The sequence below is a fragment of the Caretta caretta genome, chromosome 18 (genome assembly GCF_965140235.1).
Source record: "Caretta caretta isolate rCarCar2 chromosome 18, rCarCar1.hap1, whole genome shotgun sequence".
In the NCBI taxonomy this organism is placed as follows: Eukaryota; Metazoa; Chordata; order Testudines; family Cheloniidae; genus Caretta; species Caretta caretta.
Genome location: NC_134223.1, coordinates 177,769 through 197,109, shown reverse-complemented (window position 1 = coordinate 197,109; position 19,341 = coordinate 177,769). Strand labels below are relative to the sequence as shown.

The 19,341-nt window shown below is 45.9% G+C and overlaps 1 protein-coding gene across 46 annotated transcripts in view; it reads left to right on the top strand.

Moving 5' to 3' along the window:
- The window catches only part of EIF4G3 (eukaryotic translation initiation factor 4 gamma 3), a 457,314-nt gene that overhangs the window by 435,280 nt on the left and 2,693 nt on the right, over positions 1-19,341 (top strand). For 43 of the 46 annotated variants that reach the window (XM_048825364.2, XM_048825402.2, XM_048825377.2 and 40 more), the window contains 2 exons: positions 13,195-13,276; positions 15,994-16,140. In XM_048825364.2, the coding sequence (XP_048681321.2) occupies positions 13,195-13,276; positions 15,994-16,140 (229 nt within the window). The remainder of the gene's footprint in view (positions 1-13,194; positions 13,277-15,993; positions 16,141-19,341) is intronic. The other 3 variants (XM_048825383.2, XM_048825407.2, XM_048825403.2) reach the window with 1 other exon arrangement.

Here is a 19,341-nt window from a genome sequence, read left to right as displayed (position 1 = left end):
GAAACCTGCCAAACAGTCAGTGGGGGGTCACTGGATGATCAAGGTGCTAAAGGAGCACTCAAGACAAAGCCATTGCAGAGAAGCTAAATGAATTCTTAGCATTGGTCTTCACTGCAGAGGTTGTGAGGGAGATCTCTACAGGTGAGCCATTCTTTTTAGGTGACAGATCTGAGGAGCTGTCCCTGATTTGAGGTGTCAGTAGAGGAGGTTTTGAAACAAAATGATGCATTAAAATTAAAATTGATACATTATTGATATAAGTCACCAGGACCAGATAGTATTGACCTAAGAATTCTGAAGGAATTCAAATGTGAAATTGCAGAACTACGAATTATGGTATGTAACCTATTGCTTAAATCAGCCTCTGTACCAGATGATTAGAGGGTAGCTAACGTAACACGTGTTCTTTAAAAAGGTTCCAGAGCCAATGCTGGCAATTACAGGCCAGTAAGTTCACTTCAGTACCAGGCAAATAGGTTGAAACTAAAAACAAAATTATAAGACACAGAGATGAACATAATATGTTGGGGAAGAGTCAACAGAGCTTTTGTAAAGGGAAATCATGTCTCACCAATCTGCTAGAATTCTTTGAGCATGTAGGCAAGGATGATCCAGTTAATAAGGTATAATTAGACTTTCAGAAAGCCTTTGACAAAGTGAGCAGCCTTGGGATAAAAGGGAAGGTCTACTCATAGATCAGTAACTGGTTAAAAGAAAGAAAACAAAGAATAGGAATAAATGGTCAGTTTTCACAATGGAAAGAGGTAAATAGCGGGATTCCCCAAAGATCTGTACTTGAACCTGTGCTTTTCAACATATTCATAAATGATCTGGAAAAAGGAGTAAACAGTGAGGTGGAAAAATATTTAGATGACATAAAATTACTCAAGATAGTTATGCCTAAGGCTGACTGCGAAGAGTTGCAAAGGGATCTCACCAAACTGGGTGACAAATGAAATTCAAAATAATGCACGCTGGAAAATATAATCCCAATTACATATACAAAGTGATGGGGTCTAAATCAGCTTTTACCACTCAAGAAAGAGATCTTGGAGTCGTCATAGGTAGTTTTCTGAAAACACCTGCTCATTGTATAGAGACAGTTAAAAAAACTAATAGAATGTTAGGAACCATTGGGAAAGGGATAAATAATAAAGCAGAAAATATCATAATGCCATTATATAAATCCACGGTATGCCCACACCTTGAATACTGGATGCAGTTCTGGTCACCCCATCTCAAAAAAGATATATTAGAATTGGAAAAGGTGCAGAGAAGAGCAACGAAAATTATCAGGGCTATGAAACAGCTTCCATATGAGGAGAAATTAAAAGGTTTGGGATGATTCAGCTAAGGGGGATATGATAGAGATGTATAAAATCGTGAATGGCATGGAGAAAGTGAATGGGGAAGTGATATTTACCCCTTCACATAACATAAGAACTTAGGGGTTCTTCTTTGAGTGCTTGCTCATGTCCATTCCAGCGTAGGTGTGTGTTCGCCCCAAGCACTGCCGCTGGAAAGCTTTCCCCTCAGTGGTATCTATCTGGTTGGCTCTGGGTCCCCCTGACGTCGCGCCTTCATGGCACCAGTATATAGGGCCCTGCTGACCCACCATCCCCTCAGTTCCTTCTTACCATCTGTGATGGTCACTGAAATGTCAACTTGTCCTTGTGTTCTTTGCAAGTACGCCTCTCAGTGGACTTTTTTGATTTCTTGTATATAGTTATTCACTAGTGGTTAAGTTTCGGTTCTAATTTTTAGTATTTTGGTTAGAGAACTTTGCTTAGTGAGGTTAACCTCTCCCCAGCATCAGGGCATGCCTCAGTCCCCGGGGTTTAAGCAGTAAGCGCCATGCCACAAGCCGATGCCTTGCAGTGATCCCCATTATAGCTGCCTTAAGTGTTTGGGGGAGTCCCACATGCAAGAGCACTGTAGAATTTTTAAAGGGTTCAGACCCCGCATCCAGAAAGACAGGGATAAGAGACTGAAATTCTTCCTCATGGAGGCAGCACTCCATCCCCCCTCAGATCCCGGCTATATCGACTCAGCTCTGAGCTCTTCTACCTTGGTGAGAAATGCTCTGGCTTCTCCGATGAAAAGGCAGCATAGTTTGGCCTCTCCGGCACCAAGAAAGGACTCCTCTTCAGTCCTGGGACTCTCGGAACTGTCAGTCACCTCTGGTGCAGAGGAAGTCTGCTCCTCCATGGGACTCTTGGCACCGCTCTCCATCAAGGGTGCCAAGAAAGAAGCAAAAGAAGACAGACTGGAGGCACTCCCCAACCCCAAGGTCCAGTTGCAGAGAGCCAGGTAGAGTGAGACACCATGCCACGCCACTCAGAAGTTAGCTGCCTGCATGGCACCGTTGACTCTGGCCCCAGATCTGTTGAGTCTGGCACTGTTGGACTCTCCACCAAGAGGGAGCCACCAGAGTACAGCCCTGGCACTACCATCCACACCAGAGGCGTTTGAGACAGGGAGGGAGTTGCTATCATTCCCAGTACCGCCATCTCCCACTGTTCGGGAACTGTCATTGCTGGCACCAGAGGCAAGGGCAACCATGGCACCGAAGCCCCAAGTGCCATCAAAAGGGAAGCCTGCCATGATGGCACAGCACTGGTCTCCCCATTCCAGGTACCACTCTCCAGCCCCGGTTGGTTCCGTTCTGCCTTGGTCACCAAGAAGCAACTTCCTGAGTCAGACTTGAAGGCAGAGTCTTACACCTCCTGCAGGAGCTGACATAGAATCATAGAATCATAGAATATCAGGGTTGGAAGGGACCCCAGAAGGTCATCTAGTCCAACCCCCTGCTCAAAGCAGGACCAATTCCCAGTTAAATCATCCCAGCCAGGGCTTTGTCAAGCCTGACCTTAAAAACCTCTAAGGAAGGAGATTCTACCACCTCCCTAGGTAACGCATTCCAGTGTTTCACCACCCTCTTAGTGAAAAAGTTTTTCCTAATATCCAATCTAAACCTCCCCCACTGCAACTTGAGACCATTGCTCCTCGTTCTGTCATCTGCTACCATTGAGAACAGTCTACAGCCATCCTCTTTGGAACCCCCTTTCAGGTAGTTGAAAGCAGCTATCAAATCCCCCCTCATTCTTCTCTTCTGCAGGCTAAATAATCCCAGCTCCCTCAGCCTCTCCTCATAACTCATGTGTTCCAGTCCCCTAATCATTTTTGTTGCCCTTCGCTGGACTCTCTCCAATTTATCCACATCCTTCTTGAAGTGTGGGGCCCAAAACTGGACACAGTACTCCAGATGAGGCCTCACCAATGTCGAATAGAGGGGAACGATCACGTCCCTCGATCTGTTCGCTATGCCCCTACTTATACATCCCAAAATGCCATTGGCCTTCTTGGCAACAAGGGCACACTGCTGACTCATATCCAGCTTCTCGTCCACTGTCACCCCTAAGTCCTTTTCCGCAGAACTGCTGCCTAGCCATTCGGTCCCACATCTCTCCAACCGGCTCTACCCAGCAGCTGACAAGAGCCAGGGTATCCTGCCAATGGCCTGGCCACCAGTACAGTGGCAAATTGCCTATGCAATGGCCTTTTTGAACTCCCAGGGCATTTCCACTAGTCCAAGGATCGCAGTCCAGGAGAGCATACTCCATTGTATTGGAATGTACAGCACCTCCAACACATCCTGCGGTGCAGGAATCATCTACTGGTATCAAGTACAGTACTGAGCCCTCAGTAACAGCACTGTGAGATCCTTCTGGTGCGGAAGGAGAAGAACAGTGCTCCATGCCTGTGCAGACTTCTTTTTCTTCCTAGCCTGATGAGGCAGTGGCAGGAACATCTATAGCAAACATGCTAAACTTGCGAAAAAAACACAGAAATTGGGCTCGTTTTTGGCTTAATTGGCTTGTGAGTTGCTTGTTGGCTAGGTTTTTGCTTGTAGCTTGTTGCTTGTTTGGCTTGAAGCTTGTTGCTTTTTGTAGCTTGTTGCTTCATTTTTTTTATCAGCTCCCGGCAAGGGAGGGAGAGAGTCAGGGGTGCACAGCAGGCCCACCACAGTCCCAGACTGCACACCAGTGGCTTGTTTGGCCACTACTTCAGATGCACATGGTCACACTGAATGTTGGGGTTCTTAGGAATTGGCTTGTTTTGGCCTTATTTTGAAAATAGATTAGCTTAATTTTTGACTTATTCTGAAAGTCAGGCTGCTTATTTACTGCATGAAAGTTGGCAACTGTGATCTATCGCCCCCACTCAGGATGACTACAGAGCATACCAGAAGCTTCTCAGGAGAGTAATTCAGAACCTGGTGATTCAGGCAGAGGATATTTCAGAGTCCTCCCATGCCCTGGTGGATATCCTGGCACCATCTGGTCCATCGCAAGTGGCTTTGCCCCTTAATGATGCCATTTTGGACCCTCTGGCAGAATCTAGCATCTCTGCAACCTACAGCGAAAAAGATGGAGAAGAAGTACTTTGTCTCTTCCAAGGGATTCGAATTCTTATATACCCAGCCTCCTCCAGGTTCACTAGTGGTTACAGCGGTGAACGAACAGGAGCACACAGGTAGCAAGGACCAACTCCAGAGGCCAAGGATGCCAAAAAGTTAGCTCTTTTTGGCAGGAGGGTCTACACTTTATTACTTTAATTATTGGGGTTCGATGTCTAAGTTCAGGCAGCTGTTGCCACAGGAATCCAGAGCCGAATTCTTGGTGTTGGTTGAAGAAGAAAGAGCGGTGGCAAAAGCATCACTTCAGGTGGCTTTGGACGCAGTGGACTCCATAGCATGAACCATGGTTTTGGCTGTGATTATGAGGAAGAGCTCATGGCAGCAGTCCTCAGGCTTTCCCTTGAGAGGTGCAGCAAACAGTGCAGGACCTCCCCTTTGAGGGCCTCGTCACTCTTTTCGGAGCAGACAGACTTTAAATTACATAGCCTGAAAGGTTCTACGGCCATCCTAAAATCCCTAGGGCTACACACACTTGTTCCATCTAGGAAGCATTTTTAGCCCCAACCGTTGCCACGTTTCTACCCACCTTAGTCTAGGCAGCACTACAGTAAGAACTGGGATAGAAGCTATAAGAGGAAGCCTCCTCCCCAGTCCTCATCTGCCCAGGGTTTTTTAAGGTCAGGCTGGGATGATTTAGTTGGGGATTGGTCCTGCTTCGAGCAGGGTGTTGGACTAGATGGCCTCCTGAGGTCCCTTCCAACCCTGATATTCTATGATTCTATGTGCCTGGCCCCACCAAACAATTATCAGGGTCTAAGCAGGCCTTTTGAGGTCACACTTAAGGATGGTGTACCAGGACACTGTCTGGATCCATCTTCCCCAACTTTTGAGGACAGGTTATCCCACTTCTATCGGCCAAGGGCCCACATTACCTTAGATCACTGGGTCCTACACACTATAGGACTGAAATACACGATTCAGTTCAGTTGTTCCCCTCCTTCCCACCCTCCCTCCCCGTCCCTCTTCAGGGACCTTTCTCACAAGCAACTTCTAGCCCAAGAAGTGTGGATGCTCCTGGAGGTGGGAGAAGTAGAGGAGTTTCCTCCAGAGCTAAGGGGCAGGGGGTTCTACTCTTGCTATTTCCTAATCCCAAAGGCCAACGGTAGTCTCAGACCCATCCTAGACCTGTGAAACATCAATAGATTTATGAAGAAGCTGAAGTTCCGCAAGGTCTCCTTGGCCTCCCCATTATCCCTTCTCTGGATCCAGGGGACTGGTATGCTGCCCTCAACTTAAAGGACACTTATTTTCACAAAAAGAAAAGGAATACTAGTGGCACCTTAGAGACTAACCAATTTATTTGAGCATAAGCTTTCATGAGCTACAGCTCACTTCATCGGATGTATTCAGTGGAAAATACAGTGAGGAGATTTATATACACACAAAAAGAAAAGGAGTACTAGTGGCACCTTAGAGACTAACCAATTTATTTGAGCATAAGCTTTCGTGAGCTACAGCTCAGTCTCTAAGGTGCCACTAGTACTCCTTTTCTTTTTGCGAATACAGACTAACAGGGCTGCTACTCTGAAACCTATATACACACAGAACATGAAAAAATGGGTGTTATCATACACATTGTAAGGAGAGTGATCACTTAGGATGAGCTATTACCAGCAGGAGAGCGGGGCGGGGGGGGAGAAAACCTTTTGTAGTGATAATCAAGGTGGGCCATTGCCAGCAGTGAACAGGAATGTCTGGGGTGAGGGGAAGGAGGGGAATAAACATGGGGAAATAGTTTTACTTTGCGTAATGACCCATCTACTCCCAGTCTCCATTCAAGCCTAAGTTAATTGTATCCAGTTTGCAATTAATTCCAATTCAGCAGTCTCTCGTTGGAGTCTGTTTTTGAAGTCTTTTTGTTGTAATATTGCGACCTTTAGGTCTGTAATCGAGTGACCAGAGAGATTGAAGTGTTCTCCAACTGCTTTATGAATGTTATAATTCTTGACATCTGATTTGTGTCCATTTATTCTTTTACGTAGAGACTGTCCAGTTTGACCAGTGTACATGGCAGAGGGGCATTGCTGGCACATGATGGCATATATCACATTCGTAGATGTGCAGGTGAACAAGCCTCTGATAGTGTGGCAGATGTGATTAGGCCCTATGATGGTGTCCCCTGAATAGATATGTGGACACAATTGGCAACGGGCTTTGTTGCAAGGATAGGTTTCTGCGTTAGTGGTTCTGTTGTGTGGTGTGTGGTTGCTGGTGAGTATTTGCTTCAGGTTGGGGGGCTGTCTGTAGGCAACGACTGGCCTGTCTCCCAAGATTTGTGAGAGTGATAGGTCATCCTTCAGGATAGGTTGTAGATCCTTGATGATGCGTTGGAGAGGTTTTAGTTGGGGGCTGAAGGTGATGGCTAGTGGCGTTCTGTTATTATCTTTGTTGGGTCTGTCCTGTAGTAGGTGACTTCTGGGTACTCTTCTGGCTCTGTCAGTTTGTTTCTTCACTTCAGCAGGTGGGTATTGTACTTGTAAGAATACTTGATAGAGATCTTGTAGGTGTTTGTCTCTGTCTGAGGGGTTGGAGCAAATGCGGTTGTATCGTAGAGCTTGGCTGTAGACGATGGATCGTGTGGTGTGGTCTGGGTGAAAGCTGGAGGCATGTAGGTAGGAATAGCAGTCAGTAGGTTTCCTGTATAGGGTGGTGTTTATGTGACCATCCCTTATTAGCACCATAGTGTCCAGGAAGTGGATCTCTTGTGTGGACTGGTCCAGGCTGAGGTTGATGGTGGGATGGAAATTGTTGAAATCATGGTGGAATTCCTCAGGGGCTTCTTTTCCATGGGTCCAGATGATGAAGATGTCATCAATATAGCGCAAGTAGAGTAGGGGCGTTAGGGGACGAGAGCTGAGGAAGCGTTGTTCTAAGTCATAGAATCATAGAATATCAGGGTTGGAAGGGACCCCTGAAGGTCATCTAGTCCAACCCCCCGCTCGAAGCAGTACCAATTCCCAGTTAAATCATCCCAGCCAGGGCTTTGTCAAGCCTGACCTTAAAAACCTCTAAGGAAGGAGATTCTACCACCTCCCTAGGTAACGCATTCCAGTGTTTCACCACCCTCTTAGTGAAAAAGTTTTTCCTAATATCCAATCTAAACCTCCCCCACTGCAACTTGAGACCATTACTCCTCGTTCTGTCATCTGCTACCATTGAGAACAGTCTACAGCCATCCTCTTTGGAACCCCCTTTTCAGGTAGTTGAAAGCAGCTATCAAATCCCCCCTCATTCTTCTCTTCTGCAGACTAAACAATCCCAGCTCCCTCAGCCTCTCCTCATAAGTCATGTGTTCTAGACCCCTAATCATTTTTGTTGCCCTTCGCTGGACCCTCTCCAATTTATCCACATCCTTCTTGTAGTGTGGGGCCCAAAACTGGACACAGTACTCCAGATGAGGCCTCACCAATGTCGAATAGAGGTGAATGATCACGTCCCTCGATCTGCTTGCTATGCCCCTACTTATACATCCCAAAATGCCATTGGCCTTCTTGGCAACAAGGGCACACTGCTGACTCATATCCAGCTTCTCGTCCACTGTCACCCCTAGGTCCTTTTCCGCAGAACTGCTGCCTAGCCATTCGGTCCCTAATCTGTAGCGGTGCATTGGATTCTTCCATCCTAAGTGCAGGACCCTGCACTTATCCTTATTGAACCTCATCAGATTTCTTTTGGCCCAGTCCTCCAATTTGTCTAGGTCCTTCTGTATCCTATCCCTCCCCTCCAGCGTATCTACCACTCCTCCCAGTTTAGTATCATCCGCAAATTTGCTGAGAGTGCAATCTACACCATCCTCCAGATCATTTATGAAGATATTGAACAAAACCGGCCCCAGGACCGACCCTTGGGGCACTCCACTTGATACCGGCTGCCAACTAGACATGGAGCCATTGATCACTACCCGTTGAGCCCGACAATCTAGCCAGCTTTCTACCCACTTTATAGTGCATTCATCCAGCCCATACTTCCTTAACTTGCTGACAAGAAGCATAAAAATGTTGGTATACTGTGGGGCCATGCAGGTACCCATAGCAGTGCCGCTGATTTGAAATAGTCCCCAAATGTGAAATAGATATGGGTGAGGACAAACCCCTCAGACAGAGACAAACACCTACAAGATCTCTATCAAGCATTCTTACAACTACAATACCCACCTGCTGAAGTGAAGAAACAAATTGACAGAGCCAGAAGAGTACCCAGAAGTCACCTACTACAGGACAGACCCAACAAAGATAATAACAGAATGCTACTAGCCATCACCTTCAGCCCCCAACTAAAACCTCTCCAACGCATCATCAAGGATCTACAACCTATCCTGAAGGACGACCCATCACTCTCACAAATCTTGGGAGACAGGCCAGTCCTTGCCTACAGACAGCCCCCCAACCTGAAGCAAATACTCACCAGCAACCACACAACAGAACCACTAACCCAGGAACCTATCCTTGCAACAAAGCCCGTTGCCAACTGTGTCCACATATCTATTCAGGGGACACCATCCTGCTGGTAATAGCTCATCTTAAGTGATCACTCTCCTTACAGTGTGTGTGATAACACCCATTTTCTCATGTTCTGTGTGTATATAAATCTTCTCACTGTATTTTCCACTGAATGCATCTGACGAAGTGAGCTGTAGCTCACGAAAGCTTATGCTCAAATAAATTGGTTAGTCTCTAAGGTGCCACAAGTCCTCCTGTTCTTTTTGCAAATACAGACTAACAAGGCTGCTACTCTGAAACTTATTTTCACTTTTCAGTCTTTCAAGATCACAGAAGATTTCCTCTGATTCATAGTGAATCGGGTACACTACCGGTTTACTATGCTCCCATTTGGCCTGTCAGCAGCCCCTCAGGTTTTCATGAAGTGCATGGCAATCGTTGCTGCCTTCTTGAGGAACCAAAGTACTCAGGTTTACCCTTACCTCAATGACTGGCTGATTAAAGGTAGAACCAAGGCCCAGGTGGAGGCAAATGTATGGTTAATACTGTCAACCTTCAAGAAGATAGGTCCGTTGATAAACATGCAGAAATTGACACTCTCACCAGTTCAAAGAATAGAATTTATAGGGGTAGTCCTTGACTCAGTCCAGGCCAGAGCCTTCCGGAGACCGGGTTCCAGGCCCTAGGCACGACCATAGAAAGCCTTAGAAACCACCCCATCCACCATGGCAAGAAACTGCGTAAAACTCCTGGGGCACATGGCCTCGTGCACTTACGTGGTGCAGCATACAAGATTACGACCTAGACCTCTCCAGACTTGGCTAGCATCAGTGTACCGGCAGGGCTAGAACTGCTTGGTCATGGTTCTCACACTTCTCCCTTTGTTAATTACCACTCTCCTTTGGTGGTTGGACCTGAAGACAGTATTTGTAAGTCTCCCATTCTTGAGACCACATCTATCAATTTCTTTTGTCACTGACGCATCTGGGCTGGTTTGGGGGGGGCGCAGCTAGGTGTACTCAGAACTCGGGGCCTCTGATCCCAGGTAGAGCTCTCGCTACACATCAACACGGGGGAACTCAGAGTGGTGTGCCTTGCCTGCCAAACATTCCAGCCCCACCTGGAAGGCAAATGTATGTCAGTATTTACAGACAACACGACAGCGATGTTCTGTATAAACAAACCGTGTCAAGTGTGCTCCTCTCACCTTTGCCAGGAAGCCGTTCGCGTGTGGGATTTCTATATAACCCACTCAGTCCACCTCAAAGCCTCCTATCTTCCATGCACAGAACAAGTTAGCAGATCATCTCAGCAGATCCTGCAGCTGTAATTTTCACTCCATGCATCTGAAGAACTGTTTTTTTACACACAAAAGCTTATGCCCAAATAAATCTGTTAGTCTTTAAGGTGCCACTGGACTCCTTGTTGTTTTTGTGGATACAGACTAACACGGCTATCCCCTGATACTTTTCTCCAATTATGAGTGGTCCATTCACCCAGACATCGTGAAGGACATTCCACAGAGGCGAGGAGATCCCCAGATAGATTTGTTTGCAACAAGACACAACAGGAACTGTCTGCAGTTTCTGCTCCTTCCTGAATCACAGCCCAAGCTCACTCAAAGACATGTTTCTCCTCCCTTGGAAGGACCATCTCTTTTATGCATTTCCTCCCATTCCGCTCATACGCAATGTCCTGCTGAAAGTCAGAGAGGAAGAAACGAGCCTGATCCTGATAGCCCCGGCCTGCCCACGTCACCAGTGGTTTACCAGCCTTCTGGACCTCTCAGTGGAAACACCAACCAGCTTGCCTCTGTTTCCAGATCTGATCTCTGAGGACCACAGCCGTTTACATCATCCAAACCTCGAGTCCCTTCATCTCACGGCCTGGAAGCTCCATGGCTGAACTCCTTGGAGCTAGCATGATCCGGACTGGTTCGAGAGATCCTTTTAGGGATCAGGAAACCATCCACTAGAGCTGTGTACCTGGCAAAGCAGGAAAGGTTTTCTATCTGGTCAGCACAGAAAAGTGTTTCACCCACGCAGTCATCAGTGCCATTCATTCTGAATTACTTACTACACCTGAAGCAGCCAGGGCTATCGCTGTCATCGATTAGAGTCCACCTGGCTGCAATTTCGGCATTTCACCCTTGGGTAAGTGGCTGGTCCATCTTTGCAAACTTGATCTGAAGTAATTTCCTCAAAGGCCTGGACAGACAGTACCCCTAAGTGTGACAACCACTCCCACCCTGGGATCTCAGCCTGGTATTGTTGAGGCTCATGAGTCCCCCATTTGAGCCATTGGCAACATATTCTCTCCTCTACTTGTCCTGGAAGGTGGCCTTTCTGGTGGCCATTACTGCCGTTAGAGGAGGGTCTTGGAGATTAGGATTCTTACTTCGGAACCTCCTTACATGGTATTCTTCAAGGACAAGGTCTAGCTACACCCTCACCCAGCTTTCCTACTGAAGGTGGTTTCACAATTCCATAGTAACCTGGACATATTCCTTCCTGTCTTCTATCCAAAACCACATGCCAATAGCCAGGAGCAGAGATTTCACTCACTAGATGTCAGACATGTGCTTGCCTTCTACATAGAAGGACTAAATCGTTCCGGAAAACTACACAACTCTTTGTGGTGATGGCAGACAGGATGAAAGGTCTTCCAGTCTCAGCCCAGAGAATTTCATCGTGGATCACTTCTTGTATCTGCACATGCTACGACTTAGCGGAGATCCCTGCTCCGTCCCTGATGGCACATTCCACAAGGGCACAAGCATCTTCAGCTGCATTCCTGGCAGAGCTTCCAATCCAGGACATCTGTAGAGCAGGAACATGGTCTTGGCCCACACTTTTGCATCACGCTGTGCCATCACTAGGCAGGCCAGAGACAATTCTGGATTTGGCAGAGCGGTGCTACAATCTGCTTGTCAATGAACTCTGAACCCTCCTGCTACATCTGCATTGGAATGGACATGAGCAAGCACTTGAAAAAATGCTAACCTTCCGTAAAGTGTTGTTCTTCAAGATGTGTTGTTCATGTCCATTCCAAACCCCCACTCTCACCCCCACCCCTCTGTTGGAGATAGCCGGCAAGGAGGAACAGAGAGGGTGGCAGGTCCCTGTATCTTGCGCTATGAGGGCACGACTCCAGGGGGCACCAGAACCAACCTAATGAATACCACTGAGGGAAAACTTTCTGGTGGCGGTGCTTGGGGCAAGCACACACCTACATTGAATGGACATGAGCAACACATCTTGAAGAACAAGTTACAGGTTAGTAACTGATTTTTATTCAATTAAATTAATAGACAGCAGATTTAAAACAAATAAAAGGAAGTTCTTCTCACAATGGAATGTCAACATGTGGGACTGATTGCCGTGGGATATTGTGAAGGCCAAAAGTATACCTGGGTTCAAAAAAGAATTAGATAAGTGCATGGAGGGTTGGTCCATCAATAGCTATTAACTGTGATGATCAGGGAATGCAACCCCATGCTCTGGGTGTCTCCAAACCTCCAAATGCCAGAAGCTGGGACTGAATGACAGAGGATGGATCACTCAGATTTGCCTGGTTCAGTTCATTCCCTCATCTGGCACTGGCCCCTGTCACTGGCCACTGGCCATTGGTCTGACCCAGTATGGCTGTTCTTATCTTGATGTATGCTTGCAACTAAACATAGTTCAGCACCATTTCACCTCTCTGTTGTTAACACAGTTTGTCAGAAACAGGTCATTTTTCTACTGCTGTAAAGTCAGCATGGTCCGGAGGAGAGATCACAAGACTGAAAGTCTGGGAACATCTCAGTTCTGGTTCTGGTCCTGGCTTTGCCATCAGCTCTCTTGTAGATTTGGGCAAGTCATTTAACCACTCTGTCAGTTTCCAATCTGTATGATGAGGATAAGACTCACCTTACAGAGATATTGTGTAGCATGATTAATTAAAATTGTACATCATTTTGGAAATGTAAAATGTTGTATAAATGCCAAGTATTATTTCAGAATGTTTCTCTAGCTAAATGAATAGTGAACGTGTGTAGTTAGATAGATTGTAGTGTTGATTACAGGAGATATATTGGCAAACATTAACACAGCTGAGCTATTTTCGAGAAGTTTAGTGGGGAAGATGAATTTTTACACAAGGGATTAATTGGAGTCCTACTGTAGCAGCTTTCACTGAACTTGCACTTAGTGCCAAATGCAGCAGTGGATTTTGGAAACAGTTTCTTTTGTACATTAGAGTGCTTTTAACTGGTCCATTTACTCTTGATTTCAGGCTAATCTAGATGAAAGCCAGATGAGTTCACCTACATTCCTTAGAGCTTTAATGACAGCAGTTTGTAAAGCGGCCATTACAGGTGAGTAACTTTCAAGATAAGGCTGTACAAAACCATCAAATATGAAAGTAATGAATTTACAGATTACTTGGATTTTAACCACTTATTTTTCTGTTTGAGGCTGACTAATCTTTGATACAAACTGTGCATCAAGATTTTTTTCTCCCAGATTGTAGAGTTTTAGTGCTGAAGAAAGTGAAGACAGAGACTGACACCACTGTCAAGAGCCAGTCATAGTGCAGGAGAGGTGTGCCAGCTGCCCCTTCCACACATAGGTCTGCCAGTGCCCTTCAATTCTTTACCTGCAGCATCTTGGTCCCCCTTGAGTGGGGACTTACGCCTCTGTTGAATTATGCCTGATTGCTGATTTTCCAATGTAGATGAAAATCCACTAGATGCTATTCTGAAATAGGTTCTGTTTGTGTGTTTGTTTTTGTGGTACTCTAAATAAAAAATTGGACTTAAAATCTTTGCAGAGGTCCCCAGCGTCCATGGAACATGGAGAGTGCAGCATTTCACTTTCAAAGTCTGATACTAGAGAAAAATAAATTTATGTGGCTTAAATACTGCTGTTATTTTCCTCTAAGATAACAGGAATCATGAGAATGTTCTAACAAAGCAGCAACTAATTTACAGGTATCTGGATTGAACTGTCTGTGAAGTTTCAGCCTTTTAAAAATTATTCTTTCAAGTGTTTTCTCTTGGGATGGGTGTAATTGAATTTCATCTCACTGTTGCATGGATTTCAGAGAGGACAAAATCAAGGGAGAGTTCTTTTTTCTCTGAGAGTATAATCTTCTTGATGCCACCTACTGTTAAAATCTAGATGCTGCAGGATTTCATCATTAATATTTAGGGGTTTCCTGATACATCCTTGCTCTGTGAATATCAGTAATGTCTTGTTCTGGTTTTGTTTTCTATCATAGAATATCAGGGTTGGAAGGGACCTCAGGAGATCATCTAGTCCAACCCCCTGCTCAAAGCAGGACCAATCCCCAACTTTTGCCCCAGATCCCTAAATGGCCCCCTCAAGGATTGAACTCACAACCCTGGGGTATCCCTCCCCCCTATCATCTCTATCTAGGTTTTTTCATTTTTGCTCAGACTTTTTCTTTCATGCTCTTTTGAGTATATGCTGGCTAAAAGCTGCTGAATATTTTTCTATAGATAACTCTTCCTGTGGGGGTGTACATTTTTGTGGACTTCTAGCAGGGCTTGATATACTTTGGTTTTCTTATTTGTGATTTAGTGTTCTATTCCTGTTTGTCTTTTGAAAGAAAAACGTCCTTGTAATTATTTTCAAATCTCAGGAAAAAAAGAAGAATGTCAACCTCTCTTTGTGCGTAGATATTCAAGTATTCAAGTGCATGTGCTTACATGAAGGCTGGATAGAGACCTCAACTTGGTCTCTCTTTCACCTGTCCATGAAGACAGCATTTCTAATTGTCATCACCTCAGCTAGGCACATAGGAGAAATAGCAGCCCTGATGAGACATCCACCATACACGGTCTTTTTTAAAGACAAAGTAATTCTGAGGCTGCCTCCCACCTTTCCTCCTAAAGTTACCTCTGCTTTCCATATGAATCAACAGATCCATCTTCCTTTTTTTCCCCAAAACCACATCGTGGTAACAGGGAGGTAATTCTGCACATGCTAGACGTTAGAAGCATTCTACTTGGACAGGACTAAGGACTTCAGGATGTTCTCTAAACTTTTCCTCTCGCTCATGGAAAGATCCAAAGGCTCCGTGATATGGGCTTAAAGACTATCCAAATGGGTCTCTGGTTGCATTAATCACTGTTATCAAGGGTGCAATCTTTGTACGCACTCCACAAGGTCAATTTCTAACTTGGTCACATTTTTTAAAGATGTCCCTATTGCAGAAATCTGCAGAGCAGCACTTTGGGCTTCTGTCCACATTTTCACAGAACATTATGTGATCACTGGAGATTCAGCCTTCGATGCCATCTTCAGCTCCACAGTACTCTGTAGTAACAGAGTCTACTTTGAAGCCCCAGCCCTCCATGGAGAATATTATTGTGAAGTCATCTGTAGTGGAGCACCCAGAGGGACACCACTTGAAGAAGAAGAAGAGGAAGTTACCTTGTGCAGTAACACGATGGTTCTTCAAGGTGTGTGTTCTAGTGGGTGCTCGACAACCCGCCTTCCTCTCCCCTACTTCGGAGTTCTCTATAAGGGGCTTTGCGGTAGAGAAGGAACTGAGGGGGGGTCACCCACACAGTGCTAGATAGCCTCCAGGCAGACCATGAGTGGGGGAGAGCACATGTGCAGGCTGAACAGACACTGCTACCTAAAATCTCTGATTAGAGATGCTGGGACACAAATACACGTAGAGTGGAGCACCCATGGGGACACACATCTCGAAGAACCATTGTTACCGCACAAGGTGAGTAACTTTCTCTTCCTATTATAGAAATAGCCAGTACAATATGAGTGCAATTTTGCATGTGCATACATGAAGGCTGGGTAGAGAGGCCTGGCTGAAAATGTGGTCCAGAGTCTCTGAAAGTGTTCATTAGAATTGGGGAGTGAGAAGCAGATATGTTCCTATCATAGAAATAGCCAATACTCTTTTGTGTCCCATCTGTTTCAGTCCTCTTCCCGTTTTTGACTAACCTGAGTTTGTTATTTCTATTTCTATAAATAAATATGATGAAAAACCTGCCCCTGGCTTCAGATCCACCAAAAGTAACCCTGATTCTTCTTTTCTCTCCAGCGGATTCTTCTAGTTTCCGTGTGGACACTGCTGTTATCAAGCAGAGAGTGCCGATCTTACTCAAGTACCTAGACTCAGATACAGAGAAGGAACTACAAGCACTTTATGCACTACAAGCATCAATAGTAAAACTTGATCAGCCTCCTAGTAAGTGTTTTTTTGTGTTTGGGATTTGAAAAATGACTATATGGCATTGAAGGAAAGATCCAGGTGGAGGATTAGACTTGGGTCTTAGATAGAGTCTGGTAGATTGTGCTCTTCCTGAAGGTGGAACAGACTGGTTAGGTGGGTGCCAAGGGGCTGAAGGCAAACTACTATTATAGCATCCAATTATACAGTGCATGGCTTTAGAATCATAGAATATTAGGGTTGGAAGGGAACTCGGGAGGTCATCCAGTCCAATCCCCTGCTCAAAGCAGGACCAATCCCCAACTAAATCATCATAGACCAATACTCTTCCCCACCCTCCTGGCTGAAGGTGAGCTCCTCTATTGGCTGCCACCATAAGCAGTCGAGAAGGAAATGCCCATAATGTGGAGAGAGGAAAAAAAATGTTTTATCCTCTGCTGCATTTAGTACCAATCGCTCTACTTACATTTCAGGGCAACTGCACCTGCACACCCGCACCATGAGCCCTTGAGGGCATCTGCTCTAGGCTCTTGGGTCTTCAGCCATCACCTCTCTTGGTTAGAGACCCAGGTTTCTCTCCCTCCTGACAGAAGTTTTTGCAGGCTGTACAGTTCCCTGTCTACACTGTGATATCTCAGCAAGCCAGGCTGCGTAAACAGGCCAACGTCTGCGCTTTGCTTTCTCCCCAAAGGCTGTGAACAGTTGTAATTGCCAGAAGTCCCAAGCTACCACACAGCCCTTTCTAAGCAAGTACATTTATTCTTAAGACTAAAGCATTACAGAGAAAACTTATTAAAAACCATAAAAGAATCTACATGCATGACAATAAGCCTACCAGACTCCAACACACCTCAGCTCCAACCCGGACTCTGGTGGAAGTCAGTCCTTGAAACCCACCATGGGGATTTTCTGTGTTTACAACTTCATAACAAACGGTTTTGGCGTTTGATCTTGAGACTCTGGGAACATGTAATCAGCAGACAATGGTCTCCTCAAGGCATAACTTCCAAAGGCTGGCTTTTTGCATAGACGGGGTGGGGAATTTGCATTCATCTCCCACTAGAGATTCCCCCAAGCAAATCACTTGACCCTGTTTGTCCCTGAAGTCCATTCTTGTCTGGCACGTTGTTCAGTACAGTCGTTTGAAGTTCATAATACTTCCCAGGGTTCACATCACATTTCCTCCCTAGAGAGATTACATACAATCCTGGCCCACAATCATAGATAACCTTTCCATTTAATGCAATGGACTCCAAAGATACTTAAATCATAGAGTCATAGAATATCAGGGTTGGAAGGGACCTCAGTCATCTAGTCCAACCCCCTGCTCAAAGCAGGACCAATCCCCAACTCAGTCATCCCAGTCAGGACTTTGTCAAGCCTGACCTTAAAAACTTCTAAGGAAGGAGACTCCACCACCTCCCTAGGTAACGCATTCCAGTGTTTCACCACCCTCCTAGTGAAAAAGTTTTTCCTAATATCCAACCTAAACTTCTCCCACTGCAACTTGAGACCATTAGTCCTCGTTCTGTCATCTGCTACCACTGAGAACAGTCTAGATCCATCCTCTTTGGAACCCCCTTTCAGGTAGTTGAAAGCAGCTATCAAATCCCCCTCATTCTTCTCTTCCGCAGACTAAACAATCCCAGATCCCTCAGCCTCTCCTCATAAGTCATGTGTTCCAGACCCCTCATCATTTTTGTTGCCCTCCGCTGGACTCTTTCCAATTTTTCCACATCCTCCTTGTAGTGTGAGGCCCAAAACTGGACACAGTACTCCAGATGAGGCCTCACCAATGTCGAATAGAGGTGAACGATCACGTCCCTCGATCTGCTGGCAGTGCCTCTACTTATACATCCCAAAATGCCATTGGCCTTCTTGGCAACAAGGGCACACTGTTGACTCATATCCAGCTTCTCGTCCACTGTAACCCCAGGTCCTTTTCTGCAGAACTGCTGCCGAGCCATTCGGTCCCTAGTCTGTAGCGGTGCATGGGAGTCTTCCATCCTAAGTGCAGGACTCTGCACTTCTCCTTGCTGAACCTCATCAGATTTCTTTTGGCCCAATCCTCCAATTTTTCTAGGGCCCTCTGTATCCTATCCCTAACCTCCAGCATATCTACCTCTCCTCCCAGTTTGGTGTCATCTGCAAACTTGCTGAGAGTGCAATCCACACCATCCTCCAAATCATTTATGAAGATATTGAACAAAATTGGCCCCAGGACTGACCCTTGGGGCACTTAATCATAGAATCATAGAATATAAGGGTTGGAAGGGACCCCAGAAGGTCATCTAGTCCAACCCCCTGCTCGAAGCAGGACCAATTCCCAGTTAAATCATCCCAGCCAGGGCTTTGTCAAGCCTGACCTTAAAAACCTCTAAGGAAGGAGATTCCACCACCTCCCTAGGTAACGCATTCCAGTGTTTCACCACCCTCTTAGTGAAAAAGTTTTTCCTAATATCCAATCTAAACCTCCCCCACTGCAGCTTGAGACCATTACTCCTCGTTCTGTCATCTGATACCATTGAGAACAGTCTAGAGCCATCCTCTTTGGAACCCCCTTTCAGGTAGTTGAAAGCAGCTATCAAATCCCCCCTCATTCTTCTCTTCTGCAGGCTAAACAATCCCTGCTCCCTCAGCCTCTCCTCATAACTCATGTGTTCCAGACCCCTAATCATTTTTGTTGCCCTTCGCTGGACTCTCTCCAATTTATCCACATCCTTCTTGAAGTGTGGGGCCCAAAACTGGACACAGTACTCCAGATGAGGCCTCACCAATGTCGAATAGAGGGGAACGATCACGTCCCTCAATCTGCTCGCTATGCCCCTACTTATACATCCCAAAATGCCATTGGCCCTCTTGGCAACAAGGGCACACTGCTGACTCATATCCAGCTTCTCGTCCACTGTCACCCCTAGGTCCTTTTCCGCAGAACTGCTGCCTAGCCATTCGGTCCCTAGTCTGTAGCTGTGCATTGGGTTCTTCCGTCCTAAGTGCAGGACCCTGCACTTATCCTTATTGAACCTCATCAGATTTCTTTTGGCCCAATCCTCCAATTTTTCTAGGTCCTTCTGTATCCTATCCCTCCCCTCCAGCGTATCTACCACTCCTCCCAGTTTAGTATCATCCGCAAATTTGCTGAGAGTGCAATCCACACCATCCTCCAGATCATTTATGAAGATATTGAACAAAACCGGCCCCAGGACTGACCCTTGGGGC